Raw genomic sequence first — 24,922 nt, forward strand, 5'->3', positions numbered from 1 at the left:
GAAAGATCCCAGAACCCAGGGGAGCTGAAGAGTTGAGATGAGAAAGTGCCCCGAGAGTGGGGCCACCCTGCAGGTTTTGGCCCATCTCTGCAATGATCCAAGTGTTTGATTCTCCTGGAAAGATGAATTAGTGACGATGGAATTCTTCAATTCTCCGTGCTTAACGATGGGATCGTTGGATTGGGATGGGGGAGCCTGAGGAGGCCTCCCAGGAGCTCTGGCTGAGGTGTGCCCTGCTGGCAGAGGGGCTGCAGGGGCTGCCTGGAGGTTGGGTCTTGCCTGACCGCTGCTGTGTGCTGCTCCCTGCAGTGCGGCAACATGGCCCGGGAGGGTCTGCGCACGCTGGTGGTGGCCAAGAAGTCCCTGACCGAGGAGCAGTACCAGGACTTCGAGGTATGGAGGGGCAGGGCTGGGGCAGTGCCTGCCAGGGGAACCTCCTCCTGCCTCTGATGGTGGGGCAGGAAAGAGGCCTTGGGTTCCAGGCAGGGAGAGCTGAGGCCATGGCTGTGGTGCTGCTCGATTCTGGGGGTTTAGAGTGGCCTCAAACATCTGCTGCTTCCCAAAGATAGCTCTCCATCCATCCATATATCCATCCATCCATCCATCCATCCATCCATCCATCCATCCATCCATCCCTCCCTCCATGTATCCATCCCTCCTTTCGTCTATCCATCCATCCTTCCATCCCTCGTTCCCTCTATCCATCTATCCCTCCATCCCTCCCTGTCTCCCTCCATCCCTCCCTGTCTCCATCCATCCATCCCTCCATGCCTCCATCCATCCCTCCATGCCTCCATTCATCCCTCCATGCCTCCATCCATTCCTCTATCCACATGTCCATCTATCCCTCTATCCATGCCTCCATCTATCCCTCCCTCCATCCTTCCATCTACCCCTCCTTCTATCTACCCATCCATCTACCCATCCCTTTATCCATCTTTCCCTCTATCCATCCATCAATCCATCCACTATCCCTCCATCTGTCCCTCCATACCTTCTTCCCTCCTTCCCTCTATCCATCCACCTATCTGCCATCCATCCATCCATCCCTCCATCCATCCATCCCTCCATCCATCCATCCACCCACCCACTATCCCTCCATCCATCCCTGCATCCCTCCCTCTATCCATCTCTCCCTCCCCGCAGAGGGGTGGCCCTGCGGCGCTGTCTACCTGCTGGGTGATGCCCGCAGGTGCTGAGGGCAGGTGCAGGGGAGCCTGCCCAGCCATGGGCACTGCTGTGTCTGTGCCAACAGAGCCGCTACAACCAGGCCAAGCTGAGCATCCACGACAGGAACCTGAAGGTGGCTGCTGTGGTGGAGAGCTTGGAGCGAGAGATGGAGCTCCTGTGTCTGACTGGAGTGGAGGATCAGCTGCAGGCAGACGTCAGACCCACGCTGGAGATGCTGAGGAACGCTGGCATCAAGGTACGGAGCCCTGGCACCACAGCTGCTCACAGGGGCTGGCACTTGGAAGGGCCCTCTGGAGATGCTCAGCTCCAAGCCCCCTGCCCAGGCAGCTGCCATCTCTGCTGTGCTAACAGTGTTCCCAGGCTTGGCACTCACCAGAAGTGTCAGCAAAGACCAGTGGCAATTGTTAGAGTCATAGAACCAGGGAGTGCCTTGGGCTGGAAAGGCCTCTGAGCTCAGCCAGTCCAACACCAGCCCAGCACCACCATGGGCACCAAACCCTGTCCCCAAGTGCCATGGCCATGACCTCTGAGCTCAGCCAGTCCAACACCAGCCCAGCACCACCATGGCCACCAAACCCTGTCCCCAAGTGCCATGGCCATGACCTCTGAGCTCAGCCAGTCCAACACCAGCCCAGCACCACCATGGCCACCAAACCCTGTCCCCAAGTGCCATGGTCATGACCTCTGAGCTCATCCAGTCCAAGGCCAGCCCAGCACCACCATGGCCACCAAACCCTGTCCCTAAGTGCCATGGCCATGACCTCTGAGCTCATCCAGTCCAACATCAGCCCAGCACCACCATGGCCACCAAACCCTGTCCCCAAGTGCCATGGCCATGACCTCTGAGCTCAGCCAGTCCAACACCAGCCCAGCACCACCATGGCCACCAAACCCTGTCCCCAAGTGCCATGGCCATGACCTCTGAGCTCATCCAGTCCAACATCAGCCCAGCACCTCCATGGCCATCATGGTCCCTTCCAACCCAACCACTCTGTGACTCTATGATCAGGAGGAAGTTCCTCGCAGTGAGGATGGTGGAACACTGCGAGGGGTGGTGGAGGCCCCAACCCTGGAGGCATTCAAGATCAGGCTGGATGTGGCCCTGGGCAGCCTGCTGTGGTTGGAGGTGTCCCTGCTGCCTGCAGGAGATGACCCTTGAGGGTCCCTCCCAGCCTGGTGCATTCTGTGATGCTCTGTCCCACTGCTTGGCTGCTGCTTTCTGCTGGCTTCTCAGCAGGGTCACAGGAGGCTGCTGCTGGCCAATGTCCTCCTCCCTTGGGGTTGTCTCCATTCTTACCCTTGATCAAGGACCAGAGGGGAAGGCTTTTGTGCTTCCCCTGCTGCTGGGTTTGCCAAGAGCTTCACCTGGACTTCATGGGCCCTTGGGGGAAAGGAGGAGGAAGGGAGCTGCCTGAGGTCCAGAGCTGGTCAGCAGCCAACTGGGTGCTGTCCAGCAGGGTTCACTGTGACCTTGTTTTGCAGATCTGGATGCTGACAGGAGATAAACTGGAGACAGCAACTTGCATTGCAAAAAGTTCTCACCTGGTGTCCAGGACTCAAGATATTCACATTTTCAGACCTGTAAGTATGGTTCCAACCCTGCTCTGTTGGGTTCAGCATAGGACAGCTGGGAGCAGCCTGGTTTCCTTGGATCAGGAGTTGGGTTGTGGTCAGGAGAAGCAGGGTTTGGTGGCTGTTCAAGGCAGGTTGAAGCACAAAGCAGTTGGAGGTAGCTGTTGGCAGCTGTGCTTGGCTGAGCCAGGTCCAAGGTGCATTTGTCTCTCCTCACTCATGCAATGGACACAGAACCTCAGAAAGGATGGAGAGGGCTCAGGTGCTGAGCCAGGAGGACAGAGTCAGGGACTGAAGATGCCTTAATGTGGTTCTGGCTTCTTCTAAGCATTTTCATCAGCAGAGCTCTTTAGGCTCAAGCAGAACTCATCCTGAATTCAGCTGTGCTGGCAGCAGGGGGAGGGAGGCACCGTGGTGGAGGCTGCCAGGGCCAGCAGCTCCTCTGCAGGAGAGCAGCAAAGCCCAACCCAGAGCCCTGGGCAGGGCTGCCTGGCACTGGGGGGAGCCATGAAAGGCTCCTCAGGCTCCAGGGCTCAGCACTGCCCAGGCAGCCTGGGAGCAAGCAGAGGATGGTTGTAGATATCAAACACTGAGAGAATGGGGTGGGGAGGAAGGGACCTCAGAGGTCATAGAACCATGGAATGGGTTGGAAGGGACCTCAAGGATCATAGAACCATGGAATGGGTTGGAAGGGACCTCAGAGATCATAGAACCATGGAATGGGTTGGAAGGGACCTCAGAGATCATAGAACCATGGAATGGGTTGGAAGGGACCTCAAGGATCATAGAACCATGGAATGGGTTGGAAGGGACCTCAGAGGTCATAGAACCATGGAATGGGTTGGAAGGGACCTCAAGGATCATAGAACCATGGAATGGGTTGGAAGGGACCTCAGAGATCATAGAACCATGGAATGGGTTGGAAGGGATCTGCAGAGGCCACCCAGCCCCACCCCCTGCACTCAGCAGGGACATCCTCCCCTACAGCAGGTTGCTCACAGCCTTCTCCAGCCTCCCCTTGAACACCTCCAGGCCTGGGGCCTCAACCCCCTCCCTAGAGCAGTCCCTCTGCAGCCTGCTTGGAGCCCCTGCAGGTCCTGGCAGGCATTTCTGAGGTCTGCCTGCAGCCTTCTCTTCTGCCTTTGGGCTGCCCTTGGCCTTCTGGGGCTGCCAGTGCCCATTGCTGGCTCCTGCCCAACACCCCCCAGCACCCCAAGTCCTTCTCTGCAGGGCTGCTCTCACTCTCCTCACCCCCAGCCTGGATGGATACTGAGGGCATCCCTCACCTAGCTACAGGACCTTGCCCTTGGACCTTGTTGAACCTCATGAGGTTCTCCTCAGCCCAGCTCAGCTGGGGCCAAACCACAGTTAGGTTTCTGTGCAGCCCTGGTGTCAGCTGTGAGGTCAGCCAGCACCAGGCCTGTGTTTGCTCTCCAGGAGCCCCTTGGCACCCACAGAACCTCCGTGGGCAACCTGTGCCAGTGTCTCCCCACCCTCAGTGTCAAGAATTTCTCCAGGCAGGGCTTCTGAAGAATCTCAGCAAAGGTTTTCTGTGAATGTTTGCTCTGGCAGGTGACCACTCGAGGAGAGGCTCACTTGGAGCTCAATGCCTTCAGGAGGAAGCATGACTGTGCCTTGGTGATATCTGGAGACTCACTTGAGGTGAGAACTTGGTTTGTCTCCTCCTCCTTCTCAGCACAGAGGTGCTGCAGTCCCCTCAGCATCTTTGTAGCCTCCCTTGGACTCCCTCCAGCAGTTCCCTGTCCCTCCTGAACTGGAGAGGTTCTAGTTCTCAAGGTCCAAGCTGTCAGGATCCAAGTTCCCAAGGGTTTGGTTCCCAAGGGTTTGGTTCTCAAGGTTTTAGTGATCAAGGTTCAAGCTCTCAAGGTTTTAGTTCTCAAGAGCCATGCCATTGCCACACAGCCCCAAACCTCCTCAGTGACAGCAGGCAGGGCTGGGGTGCAGCAGGCAGGATTGGGGTGTAGCTGGCAGACTTTGGGGTGCAGCTGACAGGGTTGGGGTGCAGCTGGCAGACTTTGGGGTGCATCTGGCAGACTTTGGGGTGCAGCAGGCAGGGCTGGGGTGCAGCTGCAAGCGCAGCAGTGCTGGCTGGAGCAGGCTGGCTGGAGCAGTGCTGGCTGCTGTGTCCCCCCAGGTGTGCCTGAGGTACTACGAGCACGAGCTGGTGGAGCTGGCCTGCCAGTGCCCGGCGGTGGTGTGCTGCCGCTGCTCCCCCACGCAGAAGGCTCACATCGTCAAGCTGCTGCAGCACCACACCGGCAAGCGCACCTGTGCCATAGGTACCTGGCAGCACCCCCCCGGGCACCTCCTGCCACACAGCCGGGGGGGCTTCCTGCTCAGCAGACAGGTCTCAGAGGGTCCTGGAAGTGTTTGGCTTGGAGAAGGCTTCTAAGAGCATCCAGCCCAGCCCCACCATGGCCACTAAACCCTGGCCCCGAGTGCCATGGCCACAGGCAGCCTGAACACCTCCTGGCATGGGGACTCCACCACGTCCCTGGGCAGCTCCTTCCAATCCCTGAGCACTCCTGCAGCAAAGAAATTTCTCCTAATCTTCAGGCTGACCCTCCCCTGGAGGCCATTTCCTCTCCTTCTATCACACAGAACTGTCAGGGTTGGAAGGGACCTCAAGGCTCATCCTATGCCAACCCCCCTGCAACGGGCAGGGACACCTCACACCAGAGCAGGTTGCCCAGAGCCACATCCAGCCTGGCCTTTAAAACCTCCAGGGATGAGGCTTCCACCACCTCCCAGGGCAGCCTGTTCCACCTGATGCTAGAGAAAGAATGAGTAGAAGGCAATGCCCTTCATGAGCCAAGTGTGGTCAGCTTCTGACTCCTCAAGCAAACAAGCCTTGGTTGCTGGAGTCCTTAATCATGGCCCTTAGATGGGGTGGGAGAGCTTGAAGGGAGCTGAGAGCATTCTAGAATATGCTGAGGGCAAGAGGAGGAAGTCCCTGAAGAGCTGAACATTGCAGTGGCATTTTGCAGGTGATGGAGGCAATGATGTCAGCATGATCCAGGCAGCAGACTGTGGGATTGGAATTGAAGGCAAGGTAATGGTGACATATTCCCAGCTCTGCTCCCTGTGGGAGCATGGGATGAGAGGCTTCTAGGCAGCTGATAATTGATAACTTCTAATGGTGTTGCAAGAGGACAAAAATGGAGTCCTTGGTCTGATATTTTCTTTGCTTCTATGTCCTCTGCCCAAACAAAAGAGAGCAGGAGCAAACCCTGCAGACCCTTCTGCCTAGCATTCACCTGACAGAATCAGAGTTGTTTGGGTTGGAGAAGCCCTCTAAGGACATCCAGCCCAACCAGCAGCCCAGCACCACCATGGCCATAAGCCATGCCCAGAGTGCCATGGGAGAGAAGGAGCACAGGCAGTTAAGTTCCCCCCTCTGTATCTTGGGATTTGCACCCAAAATCATAGAGTCATGGAATGGTAAGGTTGGGAGGGACCTGCAGAGGCCACCCAGCCCCACCCCCTGCACTCAGCAGGGACATCCTCCCCTACAGCAGGTTGCTCACAGCCTTCTCCAGCCTCCCCTTGAACATCTCCAGGCCTGGGGCCTCAACCCCCTCCCTGGGCAACCTGCTGCAGTGTTCCAGCAGCCTCCTGCTGCACAACTTGTTCCTCACATCCAATCTCCATCTGCTCTGCTCTCATTTCAAACCATTGCCCCTGGTGCTGTCCCTGCAGCCCTTTGGGAGCAGTCCCTCTGCAGCCTGCTTGGAGCCCCTGCAGGTCCTGGCAGGCTGCTCTGAGGTCTGCCTGGAGCCTTCTCCTCTGCAGGCTGCACACCCCCAGCTCCCTCAGCCTGTCCTATAGCAGAGGTTCCCCAGCTCCCTGATCACCTTTGTGGCCTCCTCTGGCCTCTCTCCATCAGCTCCAGGTCCTCCCTGTGGACACAGCCCTGCAGAGAGGTCTCCCCAGAGCAGAGCAGAGCAGAGCGGGGCCGGGGTGGGGATTCCCTTGTTCCTTGGTGCCCTGCCACAGGGCTGATCCCTGCAGGAGGAGCCCAGCTGCCTTTGAGGGTGAGATGTGAGGCAGGAGGCTTCCCCCCTGGGGTGGATCTCCTCCATGAGTGCTCTCTGGCTGTTGCAGGAGGGCAAACAGGCTTCCCTAGCAGCTGACTTCTCCATCACCCAGTTCAAGCACATCGGCAGGCTGCTGATGGTGCACGGTCGGAACAGCTACAAGAGATCAGCAGCACTTGGTCAGTTTGTCATGCACAGAGGCCTTATTATTTCAACTATGCAGGTATTGGACCCTTTGCTTCCTGACCCAACTCAGAAACTCTCACTTCCTGAACATTTCTCAGCAGTCCCTCTGGCTCTGAAGTGTTCCAAAACCATCTCCAGCCCCTGCTGGTGTTTTTGTTCCCCTTTGTGGCAGAGGCCTGGGGGGAGTCTGTCTCATGTGGCAAATCCTCTGCTCTCTGCAGGCTGTCTTCTCCTCAGTCTTCTACTTTGCATCTGTTCCCTTGTACCAAGGATTCCTAATGGTAGGGTAAGTCAAAACCAGGCCCCAGGTTGGGTCAGTCCCAGTCCCCAGCTTGGGTCAGTCCCAGTTCCCAGCTGGAGTCAACCGCAATTCCCAGTTGGACTCAATCCCAGTTCCCAGTTTGTGTCCAACCCAGTCCTCATTTGAGTCAGTCCCAGCACCACTTTGAGTCAATCCCAGTCCCCAGTCAATCCCAGTTCCCAGTTCCAGTAGCTGCTGCTTGGAGCAGTCTGAGGAGTTGCTCACATCTGAGTTGCTCACAGCCTGAGGAGTTGCTCACATCTGAGTTGCTCTCAGCCTGAGGAGCTGCTCACATCTGAGTTGCTCACAGCCTGAGGAGCTGCTCACATCTGAGTTGTTCACAGCCTGAGGAGCTGCTCACATCTGAGTTGCTCTCAGCCTGAGGAGTTGCTCACATCTGAGTTGCTCACAGCCTGAGGAGTTGCTCTCTGGAGAGGAGGATCTGCAGAGACCTTCTCAGCTTCTTCACAGAGAGGGACAGAGAGTCATGGAATGGCTTGGGTTGGAAGGGATCTTGAAGGTCATAGAGGCATAGAATGGCTTGAGTTAGGAAGGACCTTAAGGGTCATCTACTTCCAATCCCCTGCCATGGGCAGGGACACCTCCCACCAGCCCAGGTTGCTCCAGGACTCATCCAGCCTGGCCTTGAACACCTCCAGAGAGGAGACATCCACAGCCTCCCTTGGGCAACCTGTGCCAATGTCTCCCCACTGTCAGGAATTTCTTCTTCCAGTCTCAATCTGCCCTCCTGGAGCTTCCAGCCCAGTTTGAGTTGCGGCACAGGTTGTGAAAGACAGTGGAGGAGGTGTTCCAGGCCAGGCTGGATGAGGCCTTGAGCAAGCTGGGCTGGTGGGAGGTGTCCCTGCCCGTAGCAGGGAGGTTGGAGCTGGATGAGCTTCAAGGTTTCTTCCAACCTAAACCATTCATGAATCTGTGAATCTCCCAACTCAGCTGGAGTTGTGACCCAGGTTGTGAAGGCAGTGGAGGACATCTCCCAGCCCAGTCTGAGGCTGCCATCCAGGTCTCAGTGGGATCACAGTTTTGTCCTGGTCAAAACTGCAGCTGCAGCCACTGCCTAGGAAGGTTCCCCAGGTCCACCAGGGAGGTTTCTGCCCAGGTCAAGGTGTGCAGCTTTGAGAGCCACCCTCAGCTTGCTGCAGTGAGGAGGACCATGCAGACATTTGTGTGTGTTCTGCCCTCTCCTGCCCCAAGGGCTTCCCAGCAGCAGCAGCCACGTCCCTCAGCAGTGACCTCAGTGGTGGGCAGGGCAGGGTTGGGTTCCACTTCAGGAGAAGACTTGAGCTCAGCTGAGCAAGTTGAAAGCAGCCCCAGGAGTCCCTCCCTGTGCTGTCCTTCCCCCTAGGTATGCAACCATCTATACCATGTTCCCTGTCTTCTCCCTCGTGCTGGACCAGGATGTGAAGCCAGAGATGGCCCTGCTCTACCCAGAGCTCTACAAGGACCTCACCAAGGTAGGAGCTGCCCAGGGCTCAGCCAGGCCATCTGCTGGCACCTCTGCTGGCACCTCTGCTGGGCAGCCCTTGGGAGCTCTGCTGGGCAGCTGATGGGAGCTCTGCTGGGAGCTCTGTTGGGCAGCTGCTGGCAGCTCCTGCTGGGCAATCTGGGGCTTCCTGCAGGCACCTTCTGAAGGGCTTCCAGGCCAGGCAGCTGCAGGCTGAGGGCCTGGGACAAGAATCCATGGGACCCATTGGGTTATTGAGGCCCTTTCTGGTTGTATTCATGCTCTTTTTGTCTTCTTTTTTTTCTGCATTAACGAAGTTTTTGTTGCCTTAATGCCTTTTTTTGTTGCATTAATGTATTTTTTGTTGCATTAATGCCTTTTTTTGTTGCATTAATGCCTTTTTATTGCATTAATGCCTTTTTATTGTATTAATTCATTTTTTGTTGCATTAATGCATTTTTGTTGCACTAATGCCCTTTATGCTGCATCAGTACACTTTCTGCTGTATCAATACCTTTTTTGTTGCATTGATACTCTTTTGTGATTGTATTCATGCTAATTGTTGTTGTATTATGATATTTTTGTTGTATTAATACATGTTTTCTATTGCATTGTGGCATTTCCCTGCTGCATTATTGCATTTTTGGTTGCATTAATAAATTTTTGGGCCCTGCTATTACCTTTTGCAGTCAATCAGTGGCTGCACTGAGACAATGCAATGCCCAAGTGGCTTTCAGTCTGGCCCCAGGGGCTCTGGAGTTCTTTCTGCTTCCTTTTGCATACAGCCAAGCAGAAGTTTTTAGCTGCCAGCACCTCACAGCCTTTATTTCCCTCTGAGTAACCACCAGAAGTGCTTTTGATTTCTTTAAGCAGCTTTTGATTTCTCTGAGCAGTCTTTAACTGTCCTCTCCCTTCTCCACCTTAGGGAAGATCTTTGTCCTTTAAGACCTTCCTCATCTGGGTTCTAATCAGCATTTACCAAGGTAAGAGAGACTCCTCCTGCTCTTCCTCAACTGAGAATGTTTTGGCTGCTCTGAGCAGTGGCAGAATTCCCAAAGCTTCCCATTTCCCCAGCACTTCCAGATGTTGCTTTCTGCTTATCTGGTAAGTGGAGGTTCCTGGAGTGTGCCAAAGCACCACAGGGCCTGGGCTGTGTATGGCTGCAGAGCACCCAGAAGGGCATGGCTGGCACTGACTCACAGAATGGGTTGGGAGGGACCTGCAGAGGCCACCCAGCCCCACCCCCTGCACTCAGCAGGGACATCCTCCCCTACAGCAGGTTGCTCACAGCCTTCTCCACCCTCCCCTTGAACATCTCCAGGCCTGGGGCCTCCTCTGGCCTCTCTCCATCAGCTCCAGGTCCTCCTTGTGCTGAGGGCTCCACAGCTGGACACAGCCCTGCAGGAGAGGTCTCCCCATAGCAGAGCAGAGGGCAGGATCCTCTCTCTGCAGCTCTGGCAATGGGCACTGGCAGCCAAGAAGGCCAAGAGCAGCCCAAGGGCTGCCCTTGGCCTTCTGGGCTGCCAGTGCCCATTGCTGGCTCCTGTCCAGCACACCCCTGAACCCCAAGTCCTTCTCTGCAGGGCTGCTCTAACTCTCCTTACCCCCAGCCTGGATGGATACTGAGGGCAGCCCTGACCTAGCTGCAGCTCCCTGCTCCTTGGTGCCATCCTCCACTAGATCAGACTGCCTGATCTCAACCATCTCCAGGGTTGGAGCCTCAACTCCCTCTCTGGGCAACCTGTAATCAGATTTTCGGTGTCCAGTTGTGAACACCCTGAGATTTTTTTGTTTGTTTGTTTTTTCCTCCCTTTTTTTTTTTTTGTGCCTTTCCCCAGGTGGGATCCTGATGTATGGAGCCCTGCTGCTTTTTGAGTCTGAGTTTGTCCACGTGGTGGCCATTTCCTTCACTGCCCTCATCTTGACTGAGCTCTTGATGGTTGCCCTGACCATAAGAACGTGGCACTGGTTGATGGTGGTGGCTGAATTCCTCAGTCTTGGCTGCTATGTGGCCTCTCTTGCGTTCCTAAATGAATACTTTGGTGAGTGGAGAGCTTTGGGGTGGCCAGCAAAGAGCATTTCAGTGGTGGGCAAAGGAAATCCTAGTGGGGAGCAAAGGAAATCCTAGTGGGGAGCAAAGAGAATCCTAGTGGGGAGCAAAGAGCATTCCAGTGGGGAGCAAAGAGAATTCCAGTGGGGAGCAAAGAGCATTCCAGTGGGGAGCAAAGAGAATTCCAGTGGTGAGCAAAGAGCTTTCCAGTACAGAGCTTGTAGGCTTCCTAGGTGTCTGTTTTGCCCCTGGAGATGCTTGGAAAGGCTCCTGCCTGCCTGGAGGTGAGGCTTGGTTCCTGCTGGCTGGAAGCTTTTCCCTCTCCTTTTCTCCTAAGCAATCTTCTTGCAGTGATTTCCTAAATCCTGAACTTTCCTCCTGTTTTTCCTGACCCTTGCTCTGACCTTGCCCAGCTCCAAGGTTCCAGCTGTCCTGGAGGTTGGCATCAGGTGAAAGAGGATTCTTTTTTTTGTCACCAAAACTCCAAGAGATTTCACCAAGCTGCTGAATTATTTTGTGAGTTTCACCAAATTGCTGAATTATTTTGTGAGTTCCACCAAATTGCTGAATTATTTTGTGAGGTTTCACCAAGCTGCTGAATTATTTTGTGAGTTTCACCAAGCTGCTAAATTATTTTGTGAGGTTTCACCAAATCAGCTTACAGGAGCTGGAGTGCTGCTGGAGAGTGAGGCAGGAGGGCAGCAGGAGAGAGGTTTGGAGTCCAAATCCTTGCTTTGTGCTGATGATTTTTTCAATGTTTTAACAAAATCTCTCTTTTTTTACCTCTTTTGTTACAAAATCACTACTTTCCCAACGTTTCAACACAAAATCTCTCTTTTTTCCCTGTTTTAACAAAATCTATATTTTTTTACCTGTTTTAACACAAAATCTCTCAATTTTTTCAGTGTTTCAACACAAAATCTCTGGTTTTGCCCTGTTGTAACACAAAATCTTTTTTCCCCTGCTTTAACACCAAGTCTCTATTTTTTGTTTCTTTTAACACAAATCCGTTTTACCCAGTTTTAAGACAAGATCTCTATTTTTTCCCTGTTTTCACACAAAATCTCTATTCTTAAATGTTTGAACACAAAACCTCTCCATTTTCCCTGTTTTCACACAAACTGTTTTCTGTTTTAACACAAAATCTACTTTTTTACATATTTTAACACAGAATCTCTCTTTTTTTCATTTTAACACCAAGTCTCTCCCTTTTTTCCTGTTTTCACCCCAAATCTCCATTTTTTTCCCTGTGTTCACCCAAGCTCTCTCTTTTTTCCCTGTTTCCCCCCAGAATCTATCTTTTTACACATTGCCACCTAAAATCTCTCTACTTTAAAGGTTTTAACACAAAATCAAGATTTTTCCCAGTTCTAACCCAAATCTCTCCATTTTTCCCTCTTTCCACTCCAAATCTCTATTTTTTCTCTGTTTTTCACCCAACCTCTCCATTTTCCCCATTTCCCCCTCTCTGTTTCACCCTCCTGACACCGAAACTCTCTGCTCCCAGCGCTGTGCTGTGACTACAGCTCAGGTTCCTTCCCCGGGGGCCTGCAGTGCACCTCTGGCCCAGCTGGAGCTGCCCACAACCCTCCCCCTCCCCTCCCCCTCCCTGAGGAGCAAATCTGCTTTGGGGCCATTTTGGCTTCTCCCAACTGCCAGTTTCTGTCGACCTCTCCTTGATGGCCTTCTCCCTCTCTGCAGGTATAGGCAGAGTGTCTTTTGGAGCTTTCTTAGGTAGGTGCCTTGCAATTTTCCCTTCCCTTCCTGCAGCCTTCCTCATGCCACTGAAGTCCTGAATCATTGCCTGTGCACAGCTGGAGGTGACTGGGGGGAAAAGCTAAGGAATGGGGGAAGAACAAGCCCCCAGACTCCCAATTCTTCAGCTGGCCTGGGGATCATTCCAGCACAGCTCAAGAAGCCTTTCCATGACAATGAAATTATGAGTAAATCATTTTCCCATCACAACTAAACAGTTCCACAGTTAATGATGAATTCTTGGTTAATTAACCTTTTCATCCCAGTTCAGTCATTGGCCTATTGGAGCTGTGGTTAAGAAATTACAGGAGCAACTGCAGGGTGTCCCCATTCCTGTTGAAGTTTCTCACCCCAGTTCTTCAGCTCCCCTGGCTTCCAGCATCTTCCCATCATAGTTAAATAATTCCATGATTAATTAACCTAATTAACAACTAATTAATCTTTCCATGACAATCAAATGGTCTGACCATTGCAAAGATGGTCCAAGAAATGGCAGTAGCAAGTGCAGAGTGTCCCCCTTCTTGGTCAAGTTTCTCACCCCCATTCTTCAGCTCCCCTGGGGTCCAGGACCTTTCCATCATAATTAATGAATTCTTCCCATGATAATTAAATCATTCCATAATTAATAATGAAAGGTTTTTTGCATGACAATGAAATAATTTGACCATTGCAAATATGGCAAAGGAACTGTGAAGGGCATCCCTGGAGGTATTCAGGGAGCTTGCAGCTGTGGTGCATCAGGATAGGGTTTAGTGGTCATGGAAGCTGGGTTGGGGTTGGGCTCAGTGATCTGAGAGGTCCCTTCCAACCTTGATGACTCTCTGGTCTGGTGGCCATGGAGGGTTGGGTAGAAGGTTGGAGATTATGACCTTAGAGTCTCTTCCAACCTTAATGACTCTCTGGTCTGGTGGCCATGGAGGTGTTGGGCAGAAGCTTGGAGCTGATGACCTTTGAGGTCCTCTCCAACCTCTGCCTGGCAAGTCCAGAGCACTGAGGCTGAGTTCCTGCTGCTTTGTTGCCTCTCTTGGCTCTCCTTTTTGCCTGCTCTGGAGCAAAGAGCCAAGAGTGAGCTGGGAGCTGGGCTGCCCCTGGCCAGCTGCCCTCCCTCTTGTCCCTGCAGATGTTGCCTTCATCACGACTGTGACCTTCCTGTGGAAAGTGTCAGCAATCACCCTGGTCAGCTGTCTTCCACTCTACATCCTCAAGTACTTGAAGCGCAAGTTCTCTCCTCCCAGCTACTCCAAGCTCACCTCCTAGAAGTCTCCTCTGCTCCTGCTGGGGTGGGTGGGGGTCTGGGGCTTTGGGTTGTCTGCTCCCTCGCACCTGAAGACTGCAGGTTGCACATTGGCTGTGCTCCAGTGGCTGTGGGTTTGTGTTGGGGCTCCAGGAACTCAAATTAAACATCAAAATAAATTTACAAAAGGAGTGAATAGAGCACACAAAAAAAAAAAACAAAACGAAACAAGGAGGAGGAAACATCTGCCAGGGACCATCAGGCAGAAGGACGCTCCCAGGACTTTGGCAGATCAAATCCATTTTCAGATTCAGTTTTCTTTCATTTTCTTATTTTATTTTGACCTTTTTTTTTTTTTACTTTCAGTTGGTATGGTTCTAAAATAAAGTTCAATGACTTTGGTTTGGCAACACTTATGAATGGGGACCCCAGCAGGAGGAGGCCACAGAGCTGCTGGAGAGAGGCCAGAGGAGGCCACAAAGATGCTGCAAGGGCTGGAGCAGCTCTGCTGGGAGCACAGGCTGAGGGAGCTGGGGGTGTGCAGCCTGCAGAGGAGAAGGCTCCAGGGGCACCTCAGAGCTGCCTGCCAGGACCTGAAGGCATCCTGCAGGAAGGGATCCTGCAGAGGGACTTTTGCTGAGGGGGTCTGGAGCCAGGCCAAGGGGGAATGGTTTGGAGCTGAGGCAGAGCAGGGGGAGGCTGGAGCTGAGGCAGAAGTTCTGCAGTGGCAGGGGGGGTGAGACTGTGGCACAGGCTGCCGAGGGAGGCTGTGGCTGCCTCCTGCCTGGGGGTGCTGAAGGCCAGGCTGGATGAGGCCTTGAGCAGCTGAGTCTACCTGAGAGGTGTCCTGGGCATGGAGGGGAGCTTGGAGGAGCTGATCCCTGAGCTCCCTTCCAGCCTGGGCCATCCTATGACTCTGTGCTTTGCTCCTGCAAATCTTCCAGTCCCAGGTTCCATCATTTATCCCCTGGGCAGCCTTCTTTAGCTAATCTCCTGAGTCAAGTCCTTCCCTGTGGCTGTCTGGAAAGGTTCCCTCCTGCCAAACCCCAGCAGCTGTAGATGCCTTCCCCAGCCCAGCTAGCAGCCTGTCCTTCCTCCTCCTCAGGCAGTGAGTTCCAGGCACTGCCTGCCTTAGGAACAGCTCTCTGCACAGCACAGTGCTCCTGGAGGTGCTGCTCTCCCACCCTGTCCTCTCCACCCATGGCCCCAGGCACTGCTGTGACCTTGCCACGCACATTTGCCAGCCAGGCTGCAACAAAAGGAAGCTGTTTGGAAACTGCTGAGCTCTGTCCACGACTGCTCTGCACCTCCTGAGCTCCACAGGTGGCCCAGACACAGCTGCTGGAGGAAGTCTGCCCTCAGATCCTGAGCCCAGCTTGTGCTGGCAGAGCTGCAGCTCCTGACCAAGTGCACTGCTGGCTCTGAGGAGTCCACCTGGTAGCAGCTGCTCTGCTTCCCTTGCCTTGTGGTCTCCTCACTTAGGTCACTCAGGTACAGAGGGACAGAGGCCATCCACCTGGGCACAGTGGTGCCACTTTGCTCTGCTCTGCTGAGACCTCACCTGCAGTGCTGTGTGCAGGTCTGGAGCCCTCAACACAGGAAGGACATGGACCTGGTGGAGAGGGGCCAGAGGAGGGCAGGAAAATGCTCAGGGGGTTGGAGCAGCTCTGCTCTGAGGACAGGCTGAGGGAGCTGGGGTTGTTCAGCCTGGAAAAGAGAAGGCTCCAGGAAGACCTCAGAGCAGCCTGCCAGGACGCGAAGGGATCTTACAAGAAGGCTGCAGAGAGACTGTTCCCAAAGGGCTGCAGGGGCAGGACCAGGGCCAATGGATTCAAAGTAGAGCAGAGCAGATTGAGATTGGGTATCAGGAAGAAGGTCTGCACCAGGAGGGGGCTGGAACACTGCAACAGATTGTCCAGGGAGGTGGTTGAGGCTCCATCCCTGGAGATCTCCAAGGTGAGGCTGGACAGGGCTGTGGGCAACCTGATCTGGTTGGGGATGTCCCTGCTGAGTGCAGGGGGTTTGGGCTGGGTGAGCTTTGGAGCTCCCTTCCAGCCCAAACCATTCTGTGATTCTGTGACAGCCCAGCACCTGCCAGCTCCTCGGTCTTCTGCGGCTGGTGGAACTCAGCTTGGCTGCAGAAGTGTTTGAAGAAAACCCAAATCCAAACCATTTGTGGCTGGTGAAGTGTCAGAGGTGAGCATCTGGCAGCAAAGAGCCTCTGAAGGGTCCAACCCTGGCAGGCTGGGCTGCAAGGTGGGGTCTGGAGTTGTGCCTGGGGTCAGAACTCTGCTCCCTGCAGCAGGACAGAGAGCAGCAGCTCAGGCCTGGAGTGGAGCAGCAGCAGCAGCCCTGCTCCCTTGGCTCCATCATCAAATCTGCTGCCCACAAACCACCTCCCTGCCTGCAGCTCAGCACAGCTGCTTGGTGAGCCTCTTACAACCCTTCCCTTGGGTTGCACTGGGGGAGTCAAACCAAAGTGTAGTGACTCCAACACAACTTCTTTATCCTCCTCTTACACTGGGTTAGTAAAATTCAAGTGTGATAACTGCACTACAACTTTACTCTCCTGTTACATTCGATGAGTAAAATTAATGATTAAAATACGACTTTTCTCTACACTGGGTGAGCAAAATTTCAGTGTAGTTTCACTACAGCTTTACCCTCCTGTTACACTGGGTGAGTAAAATCGAGGTGTAACCATTCCAATAGGAAACTACTTCCTGGAAGAGCAGAGGCAGCAGCTGCAGGGCTGCTTTGGGCACCACTCCTCCACTGCAGAGCTGCTTTGGGCTCCATTGCAGAGCTGCTTTGGGCTCAACTCCACTGCAGAGCTGCTTTGGGCTCCACTGCAGAGCTGCTTTGGGCACCACTCCACTGCAGCTGTTTCTGTGTTGAAAGTTTTTTCTTCCCAGCTTATTTTTCTGCCTTTTTTGTTTGTTTGTTCTTTGAATTATCATTTATTAATTAATCGACTTTTGATTCCTGGTTGCAAAAGCAACAAAGCCTCCTTTCTACCAAGTACCTGTCCATGAAGTGAGTCCAGCAGCGTTGCTTTAACCAGCGCCGCAGAGGAACTGCGCGGTGGAGCCGCTTTGCGCTGGAGCACCACGAGGTGTCGCTGTGGCTGCACCGCAGCAGCAGCTCTGCTCTGGCTCAGCTGCTTCTGCCCAAAGAGCCTCGCGGGTGGCAGCTGGAGGTCAGTCGCCTGCTGCGGTTTTGGTACTGATTTGATTTGGTCTATTCCTCCCCTTGAGTGGTGATTAGTTCGAGTCAGGTTCAGAATCAGCTAAGAATCAGCTGAGGAATCGATTAATCAGGTTAAGAATCAGTTCAAGAAGAAGCAGTTAAGAACCAACTTAAGAGCCACGTAAGAATCAATCAGTTGAAGAGCCATTTAAGGACCAGCTTAAGAAGCAGTTAAGGACCAGCTTAAGAACCAGCAGTTGAAAACCAGCTCTGCTCTCCCTGCTGCAGGTCTCTATTGACTCTGCTGCAGCTCACTGCTTTCCCTGCTGCAGCTCTCTGCTGGCCCTGCTGCAGCTCTCTGCTGGCCCTGCTGCAGCTCACTGCTTGCCCTGCTGCAGCTCACTGCTTTCCCTGCTGCAGCTCTTTGCTGGCCCTGCCGCAACTCTCCGCTCTCTGTGCTGCAGCTCTTTGCTGGCTCTGCTGCAGCTCTCTGCTCTCCCTGCTGCAGCTCTCTGCTTTCCCTGCTGCAGCTCTCTTCTGGGGCAGCAGGCAGGAGGCCAATCTGCAGGCCACAGAGCAGCTGCAGCAGGCCAGGAGCTGCTCATCCATCCCAAAGCAATTACCTGGAGGTGGCAGGGGGGGCAGGGGCAGGGGGGGACAGCTCAGCCTCTCATCTCCTGGGAGTCTCTCTTCCTGACATGCAGCTTCCTCACCCTGCCAGCACCCTGAGCGATGCAGCTGCCTGCTGGGGTCAGGGAGAAGCTGCTCCCAGCAAAGCCTGCCCCAGAGGAGGCTCCCTCAGGGCATGGTGCCCAAGGCTGCAGAGCTTGGTGCCAGCCACAGGGAAAGCCTCCAGGGGCAGAGGGCTGGGGGAGGAGAGCCAAGCATGGGGTGGGGAGGGGGAAGTTCCTTGAGCCCCAACAGAAAGATCTCCTCTGCCCTCAGCTGCCCCAAACCCTGCCTGCAGTGCCCAGGCTGGTGAGACAGGCAGGCTGTGCCAGGCAGGTTGTGCCAGGCTGTGGGCTCAGGGCAGCTCCCCACAGCTTCCAGCAATGTGGCAGGACAAGGGGGCACAGTTGGGAGGGGTGGGATCCCTGCTGCTCCTCTTCTCCTCCAGACCCACTGAGCAGAGGGAGCCACTGACTCCCGCCCCAGTAGGGCTGAAGGCTTGCAGGAGCATCTTGAAGGAGCTCCAGGCCAGATCTGTGGAGCTCTGTGTGCCATGGTCCTGTGCTCAGCACCTTGAAGAAGCTCTAGGCCAGGTCTGTGGAGCTTTGTGTGCCATGGTCCTGTGCTCAGCATCTTGAAGGAGCTCCAGGCCAGGTCTGTGGAGCTTTGTGTGCCATGGTCCTGTGCTCAGCACCTCGAGGGAGCTCCAGGCCAGGTCTGTGGAGCTTTGTGTGCCAAGGTCCTGTGCCCAGCATGGAGACACAGCCCCCAAGGTGCTGCTCTGATGCAGGTGGGACCCAGAGCCTGCACTCAGAGCCAGGCACTTGGAGCCACCCTGGGGCACTCCAGAATCTGTCCTTCATGAGCTGCTCCTTCAGCAAAGCATCTTCCTGGGGAAGGGTCAGGGGAGCAGGGCTGGGGAGGAGCAGCTGAGGGAGCTGGGGGTGTTCAGTGTGGAGAGGAGGAGGCTGAGGGGAGACCTCACTGCTCTCTGCAGCTCCCTGGAAGGAGGCTGCAGTGAGGTGGGGGTTGGGCTCTGCTCCCTAGGAACAAGCAACAGGACAAGAGAAATGGCCTCAAGTTGCACCAAGGGAGGTTTAGGTTACCCATGAGGAACAATTTCTTCCCCTTGAGGGTTGTCCAGGCCTGGCCCAGGCTGGCTGGGGCAGTGGTGGAGTCCCCTTCCCTGGAGGGGTTTCAAAGCCCTGGAGATGTGGTGCTGAGGGCTATGGCTCAGCACCAGCCTTGGCAGAGTTAGGGCACAGTTGGATTCCATGATCCTGAAGGTCTTCTCCAACCCACCCAAGTCTGTGGTCCATCTTGGAGACACTTTTCTTGCCTCAGCCATGCCCCAGCACCTCACTGCCACTGCTTGGCAGTGTCCTCCTCCTCCTCCCCCTCCTCCCGCTTGCCGTGTGTGACCTGCTGGTGCCAGGCCTGGCTGGCAGGGCAGCTGCTGACTCAGGCAGCACCCCCTGTGCATGGGGCAGGGCTGGAGGCTGCACTCAGGGCCTCGTGCCTGGCCCTGCTGCTCATCTCTACAGATGGGACACAGATTCCATGAGAGAGCTTCAGGAGGGGGCCACGTGGGGAGGGTGACCAAGCACCAGCTGCTGCTGGAGCCTCAGGGCCTCCTGGGACAGGCTGAACCCAGCAGGAAAGAAAAATCTTGGAGCTGTGACCCTTCAGGACACTAAGACAGCACACAGAGAGCCCTCCAGCAGTTCAGGGAGGGACATGAGACAAAGGTCTCCCTGGTGTGCCTCTCTGAGTCCCAGACACCTCCCAGTTCCTCCTGCTTTGCATCCCCTGCTGCTTTGATGCTTTTCCACCTGGGAACTGAGTCTTCAGGAAGAGAAGCTCAGCAGGAGCCAGCAGTGAGCACTTGCAGCCCAGAGAGCCAAGCAGAGCCTGGGCTGCAGCAAGAAAAGTGTGGCCAGCAGGGCCAGGGAGGGGATTCTCCCCTCTGCTCCACTCTGCTGAGACCACACCTGGAGCTCTGTGTCCAGTTCTGGAGCCTCTGTTCCAGGAAGGATCTGGAGGGACTGGAAGGTGTCCAGAGCAGGGCCACGAGGATGAGCAGAGGGCTGGAGCTGCTCTGCTCTGAGGACAGCCTGAGAGAGTTGGGGTTGTGCAGTCTGGAGAGGAGAAGCCTCCCAGGATCTGAAGGGGGCTCCAAGAAAGTTGAGGAGGGACTTTTGAGGGTGTCAGGGAGTGATAGGAGCAGGGGGAATGGAACAAAGCTGGAAGTGGAGAGCTTCAGACTGGATATAGGAAGAAATTCTTCCCCATGAGGGTGGTGAGAGACTGGCAGAGGTTGCTCAGGGAGGTGGTGGAAGCCTCATCCCTGGAGGTTTTTGCAGCCAGGCTGGATGTGGCTGTGAGCAACCTGCTGTGGTGTGAGGTGTCCCTGCCCATGGCAGGGGGTTGGGACTGGATGAGCCTTGAGGTCCCTTCCAACCCTGACAGTTCTGTGATTCTCAGAATGAGAGGAAAGCAAAGCCAGGAGGTGCTGCAGGGCAGCAGAGCCACCCAGCCCCCTGGCAGGCAGCTTCCCATGAGGGCATCCAAAGCAGGGGCAGGAACCAAGAGCTGATGTGAGGCAGAGGAGGGGGGGGGAGAGTGAAAGTGTCCATGGCTTGGTGCCTACCACAACCTCTGCTCCCAGCTGGAGGAGGTCTCCACCAGCAGAGGTTGGGGACTTGCAGTGCTGCTGGGTCTGAGAGGTTTCCTTGGTCAGAAGGAGCTCAGCTCCTGCCCTCCATGAAAGTGCTGAGCAGTCACTGGGGAAGATCTCAGGGTGGGCAACCCAAAGGGTCAGGCAGGAGGGAGAGTGCAGGAGCAGCCCCTTGGAGCTGTCCTCACCAGCAGGATGCCCAAGAGCCTCCTGAGCCTCTCGTGAGGAGGTGAGGAGGGAGCAGGGTTGGGCACCACTGAGGGGGGTGGCAGCCAAGGGAGCTTACAAAGGATGAGGGAGGTCCCAGAGCCTCACCCAAGGCACTTGGGGCAGGGAACCTTTGCCTGCCAAGGAGGCAGAGCTCTGCTGGAGGTGCCTGAGCTGCCAGCTTAAGGTCCTGGTGACCTGGAGGCTTGTTGGTGCCATCTGCACACAGCTCTGCCCCTGGCACTGCCCTGGGAGTTGTTCCCCTGGCAGCGCCCTGGCAGTTGTTCCCCTGGCAGCCAGGGGCTGCTGCGTGGCTCTTGGCTTTGTCCTGCAGGCTGCTGGCCACAAGGGGACTCACACTGTGCCTGGAGAGACTCAGCAGGTCAGGGGCAGCACCAAGCACCAGGGGCTCTGAGGGCATCAGCTCAGCAGGGCTGCTGTGGGCAGCTCAACTCAGGAGGGTTGCTGTGGGTATTTCAGGAGGGTTGCTGTGGGTATCTCATCTCAGGAGGGTTGCTGTGGGTATCTCATCTCAGGAGGGTTGCTGTGGGTATCTCCGGAGGGTTGCTGTGGGTATCTCCGGAGGGTTGCTGTGGGTATTTCAGGAGGGTTGCTGTGGGTATTTCAGGAGTCTTGCTGTGGGCTTCTCATCTCAGGAGGGTTGCTGTGGGTATTTCAGGAGGGTTGCTGTGGGTATCTCATCTCAGGAGGGTTGCTGTGGGCATCTCATCTCAGGAGGGTTGCTGTGGGCATCTCAGGAGGGTTGCTGTGGCTATCTCAGGAGGGTTGCTGTGGGCATCTCATCTCCGGAGGGTTGCTGTGGGTATCTCAGGAGGGTTGCTGTGGGCATCTCATCTCAGGAGGGTTGCTGTGGGTATCTCCGGAGGGTTGCTGTGGGTATCTCCGGAGGGTTGCTGTGGGTATCTCAGGAGGGTTGCTGTGGGCATCTCATCTCAGGAGGGTTGCTGTGGGCATCTCAGGAGGGTTGCTGTGGCTATCTCAGGAGGGTTGCTGTGGGCATCTCATCTCCGGAGGGTTGCTGTGGGTATCTCAGGAGGGTTGCTGTGGGCATCTCATCTCAGGAGGGTTGCTGTGGGTATCTCCGGAGGGTTGCTGTGGGTATCTCCGGAGGGTTGCTGTGGGTATCTCAGGAGGGTTGCTGTGGGCATCTCATCTCAGGAGGGTTGCTGTGGGTATCTCCGGAGGGTTGCTGTGGGTATCTCAGGAGGGTTGCTGTGGGCATCTCATCTCAGGAGGGTTGCTGTGGGCATCTCATCTCAGGAGGATTACTGTGGGCATCTCAGGTGGCCACTGGGCTGCTCAGAGTGCCAGAAGAGGGCAGTGGAAGCCAACAGACGAGGGACACCTCCCAGCCCCAGCTCCCTCCTGTGCCCAGCTGTCCCTTCCCTGGGGGGGTGTTCCACCAGCATGGGCAAGAGAAGCCTCTTGCAGGGCTTGGGCTGAGACCTTCCAGGTGCCACAGAAACCTTTCTGTCGTGAAAAGGTCTTCTGAGCACCACCAGCCCAGGCTCTGCTGCTGGGGCTGCAGCCTGCAGCTGGCAGCCAGTGTGCCAGCACAGGCTGAGAGGTGCCCACCTAGGTGGATGCTGGCAGCCTTCAGCATTTGAAGGGTCTTGGTGGTCCCTCTTCAACTCCGGAGTGGAGGGAGGAGGAGAAGGAGCAGCTCCAGCTGGCAGGAGACAGCTGGGCCAAGGCTCAGCCCATGCCAGGCCCCACAGGGACACCTCTCAGCAGGTGGCTGCCCAGCAGTGCCCACCAGCAATGCCCACCAGCAGTGCCCACCAGCAGTGCCCACAAGCAGTGCCCCCCAGCAGCATGGTCCTGTGCTCTTGGCAGGGCAGGAGCCTCCACCTCACCAAGGGCCTTCCTTCCTCACCCCTTCCCAGTCACTGATGCCCAGGGCAAAGCTGTGCCAGGCCCAGCAGCATGAACCAACATCCTGGTGAAGGAGGAGGAGGAGGATATGGAGAAGGTGGGGCAGGAGGAGGTGGTTATGGAGATGGTTATGGAGATGGTTCAAGAGGAGGCTGGTCAGGAGGAGGTGGGTCAGGGTGTTGGTGCCCTCAGCCACACCAGCCCCTAGGGAGCAAACCCCCACTGGGCATGAAGAGTGGGGTTCAGGGAGGGAGCTCAAGACTGAGGTGGGCAAAGCCCAGGCTCCTGCCAGCCTTTCATGGTGCCCTGCTCAAGGAGAGGTGTGATGGTTTGAAACTGTCTTTTTAATTTTTCCTTGCAAAGTTCAAAACAGAGAAAGTGAAAGAATGTAAATAAGTCACTATTGGGTGTAAGAAAGCAAAATAACGATTGTTCTAAACACTTCCATTGGATAGAGAGAAATGTTTAAGAACTATTACCCAAAACAAAGTAGGCACTCTGCACATTCTGCGTTCGGCAGTGGGGGCAGTTGCTGGGCTGTCTGGCTGCTGTTTCTTCTCTTCTGGCTGAAGATAACACACTGACCTTGGCAGCTAAGTTAACAGCTTTCTGCTTAACTAACTCTGCTTCTCTGTCCAGGGGGGTCTGGGGGGGGAAGCTCCTGGGAGAGGGAGGCCCCTTTGGGAGGGTCCCCTTGGGGGGAAGCAAAGGGAGATCGATTGTGCTTTTTCTGTTGATTGTATATAATTGTGAATGTTGTGAATTTTGTATATTTGTACATATTCATTGCATTTCATTGTAGATTTTAGACTCTGCTTGTAAATACAGCTTTTCATTTGCTTCCAGACTGGGCTAGCCTGGTTATTGTTGGTGGGGGGGGGAATTTCAGCTCACACCGACACACTTTTTATTTTTTTGGCGCTCCAACTCGGGGCTCGATTGCTTGTTTGATTTATTTCTGCTCAGATTAGGAAGCAAAATGAAGCTGTTTTGGATTCTGAGTCATTCTATTTCATCTATTATCAGTGTGATTGTTTACAGATGGGCTGTTTCTTGCATGATAGACAAGATTGTGAGATATGTGGCATATAAGTCGTTTCTTTGGGTTAAGAACAAGTTACTGAATGTTGGTGAATTCTGTTATGGTCTTATTGGGCTAAGAAGCTATGGTAACTCAACTATGGATCTGCTAGCAGACACATATGAGTTTGTTACTCCTCTTACAACTACAGAGGGTCCTTGGAACCAGTGGTACCCTAGATATCTTGTACTAGCCTTAATCTTAAATTTGTTGCTTCTTGGAATAATCATATGGCTACTGATAGCACTGTGTCAAGAAAGACATAAGGCTACTTGCTCTTCCAACTCTGCTGTGAATGTGAAAACCAAGCCAGTAAATTTGGTGGCCACTGTAAGCAGAAAGCGTAAAGGAGCTGCAGGAGGAGATGCAGATGCTGCAGGAGATGGTGCAGATGGAGATGAGGGTCCTTCTACTCAGGGTCCCTCTCTTAAGAAAGATCCTTCTGATGAGGAAGAGAGGGTTAGCCTTAAAACTCTGGTAGACCTCTTGAGACCCCACATGGATGATGGAGATGTAGGTCAGGATGTAGACCCTAGTAGATTAGCAACTGCTGGTAGTGCCTCTGAACTCAAAGAAATTCAACGGAGGATTAAAATAGGATTATGGGGACAGCGACCTCAGGATGATGATGATGATGATGATGATGAGGATGACATACAGTCAGCTAATGCACCCAGACAGGAAATTAGACATGTGAGGAAGGATTACATCAGAGGAGATAATGAGCCAGTCCTGTCTTGGCTAGCCAGGTGTTTTGATATGGGAGCCCCAGCATTGGTGGTAGGTGACAAGTCGGCCTCTCAGTTGGGGATGCTCTCAAAGGATACAGGCATAGACAGGCACCTAGGCAAGTGCATTGGTAAAGTTTCTCTGTGGGCACGCCTCCTACTGGCAGTCTCACTGAGGTACCCCAGCAGAGATGATTTACCATGGAACCCTAAGCCTTGGACCACAATAGCTGAGGGAATCAAGCGTCTGAGAGAATTTGCTGTGAGAGAAGTAATGTATGGAGATCATAAGACTCTCAATCCTGATGAAATTCCTGTTGGAACAGGCCTTGCCAAAAAGCTCATTAAGCTTGCTCCTCCTAATTATGCTACTATTCTGGCAAGCAGGATTGTGGCAAGAAATTATGGTGGAGCACCTCCTACTGTTGGCCATTTCACTGACCAAATGAGGCAGTTGGAGGATAGTCTTGCACGTACTTCTTTGGTTTCAGCCATTGAAACTTTGTCTGGAGAAATGAAGAATTGCATGAAAGAGCTGAAGGAGGAACTTAAAACCTCCATATCCAACTTGATGAAGGGGGATGATTCTAATTCCTCTTCCTCCAGATGGATACAAGTTTCAGCTGTTAGGAACAGACGTGCTCCAAGGAGGCCATTCCAAAATAG

General features: G+C 54.4%; 1 protein-coding gene across 4 annotated transcripts in view; it reads left to right on the plus strand.

Moving 5' to 3' along the window:
* The window catches only part of ATP9B (ATPase phospholipid transporting 9B (putative)), a 79,725-nt gene extending 65,876 nt beyond the window's left edge, over positions 1-13,849 (plus strand). For 3 of the 4 annotated variants that reach the window (XM_054382023.1, XM_054382022.1, XM_054382020.1), the window contains 12 exons: positions 310-393; positions 1,256-1,426; positions 2,674-2,772; positions 4,336-4,425; positions 4,919-5,063; positions 5,772-5,836; positions 6,889-7,044; positions 7,229-7,293; positions 8,672-8,780; positions 9,696-9,753; positions 10,609-10,812; positions 13,696-13,849. In XM_054382023.1, the coding sequence (XP_054237998.1) occupies positions 310-393; positions 1,256-1,426; positions 2,674-2,772; positions 4,336-4,425; positions 4,919-5,063; positions 5,772-5,836; positions 6,889-7,044; positions 7,229-7,293; positions 8,672-8,780; positions 9,696-9,753; positions 10,609-10,812; positions 13,696-13,832 (1,383 nt within the window). In that variant the 3' untranslated portion in view covers positions 13,833-13,849. Of the gene's footprint in view, positions 1-309; positions 394-1,255; positions 1,427-2,673; positions 2,773-4,335; positions 4,426-4,918; positions 5,064-5,771; positions 5,837-6,888; positions 7,045-7,228; positions 7,294-8,671; positions 8,781-9,695; positions 9,754-10,608; positions 10,813-12,521; positions 12,555-13,695 lie in introns of all 4 variants that reach the window. The other variant, XM_054382021.1, reaches the window with a different exon arrangement.
* The last annotated feature ends 11,073 nt before the right edge of the window (positions 13,850-24,922 follow it).

This window comes from Indicator indicator, chromosome 6 (assembly GCF_027791375.1).
Source record: "Indicator indicator isolate 239-I01 chromosome 6, UM_Iind_1.1, whole genome shotgun sequence".
Classification (NCBI taxonomy): Eukaryota; Metazoa; Chordata; class Aves; order Piciformes; family Indicatoridae; genus Indicator; species Indicator indicator.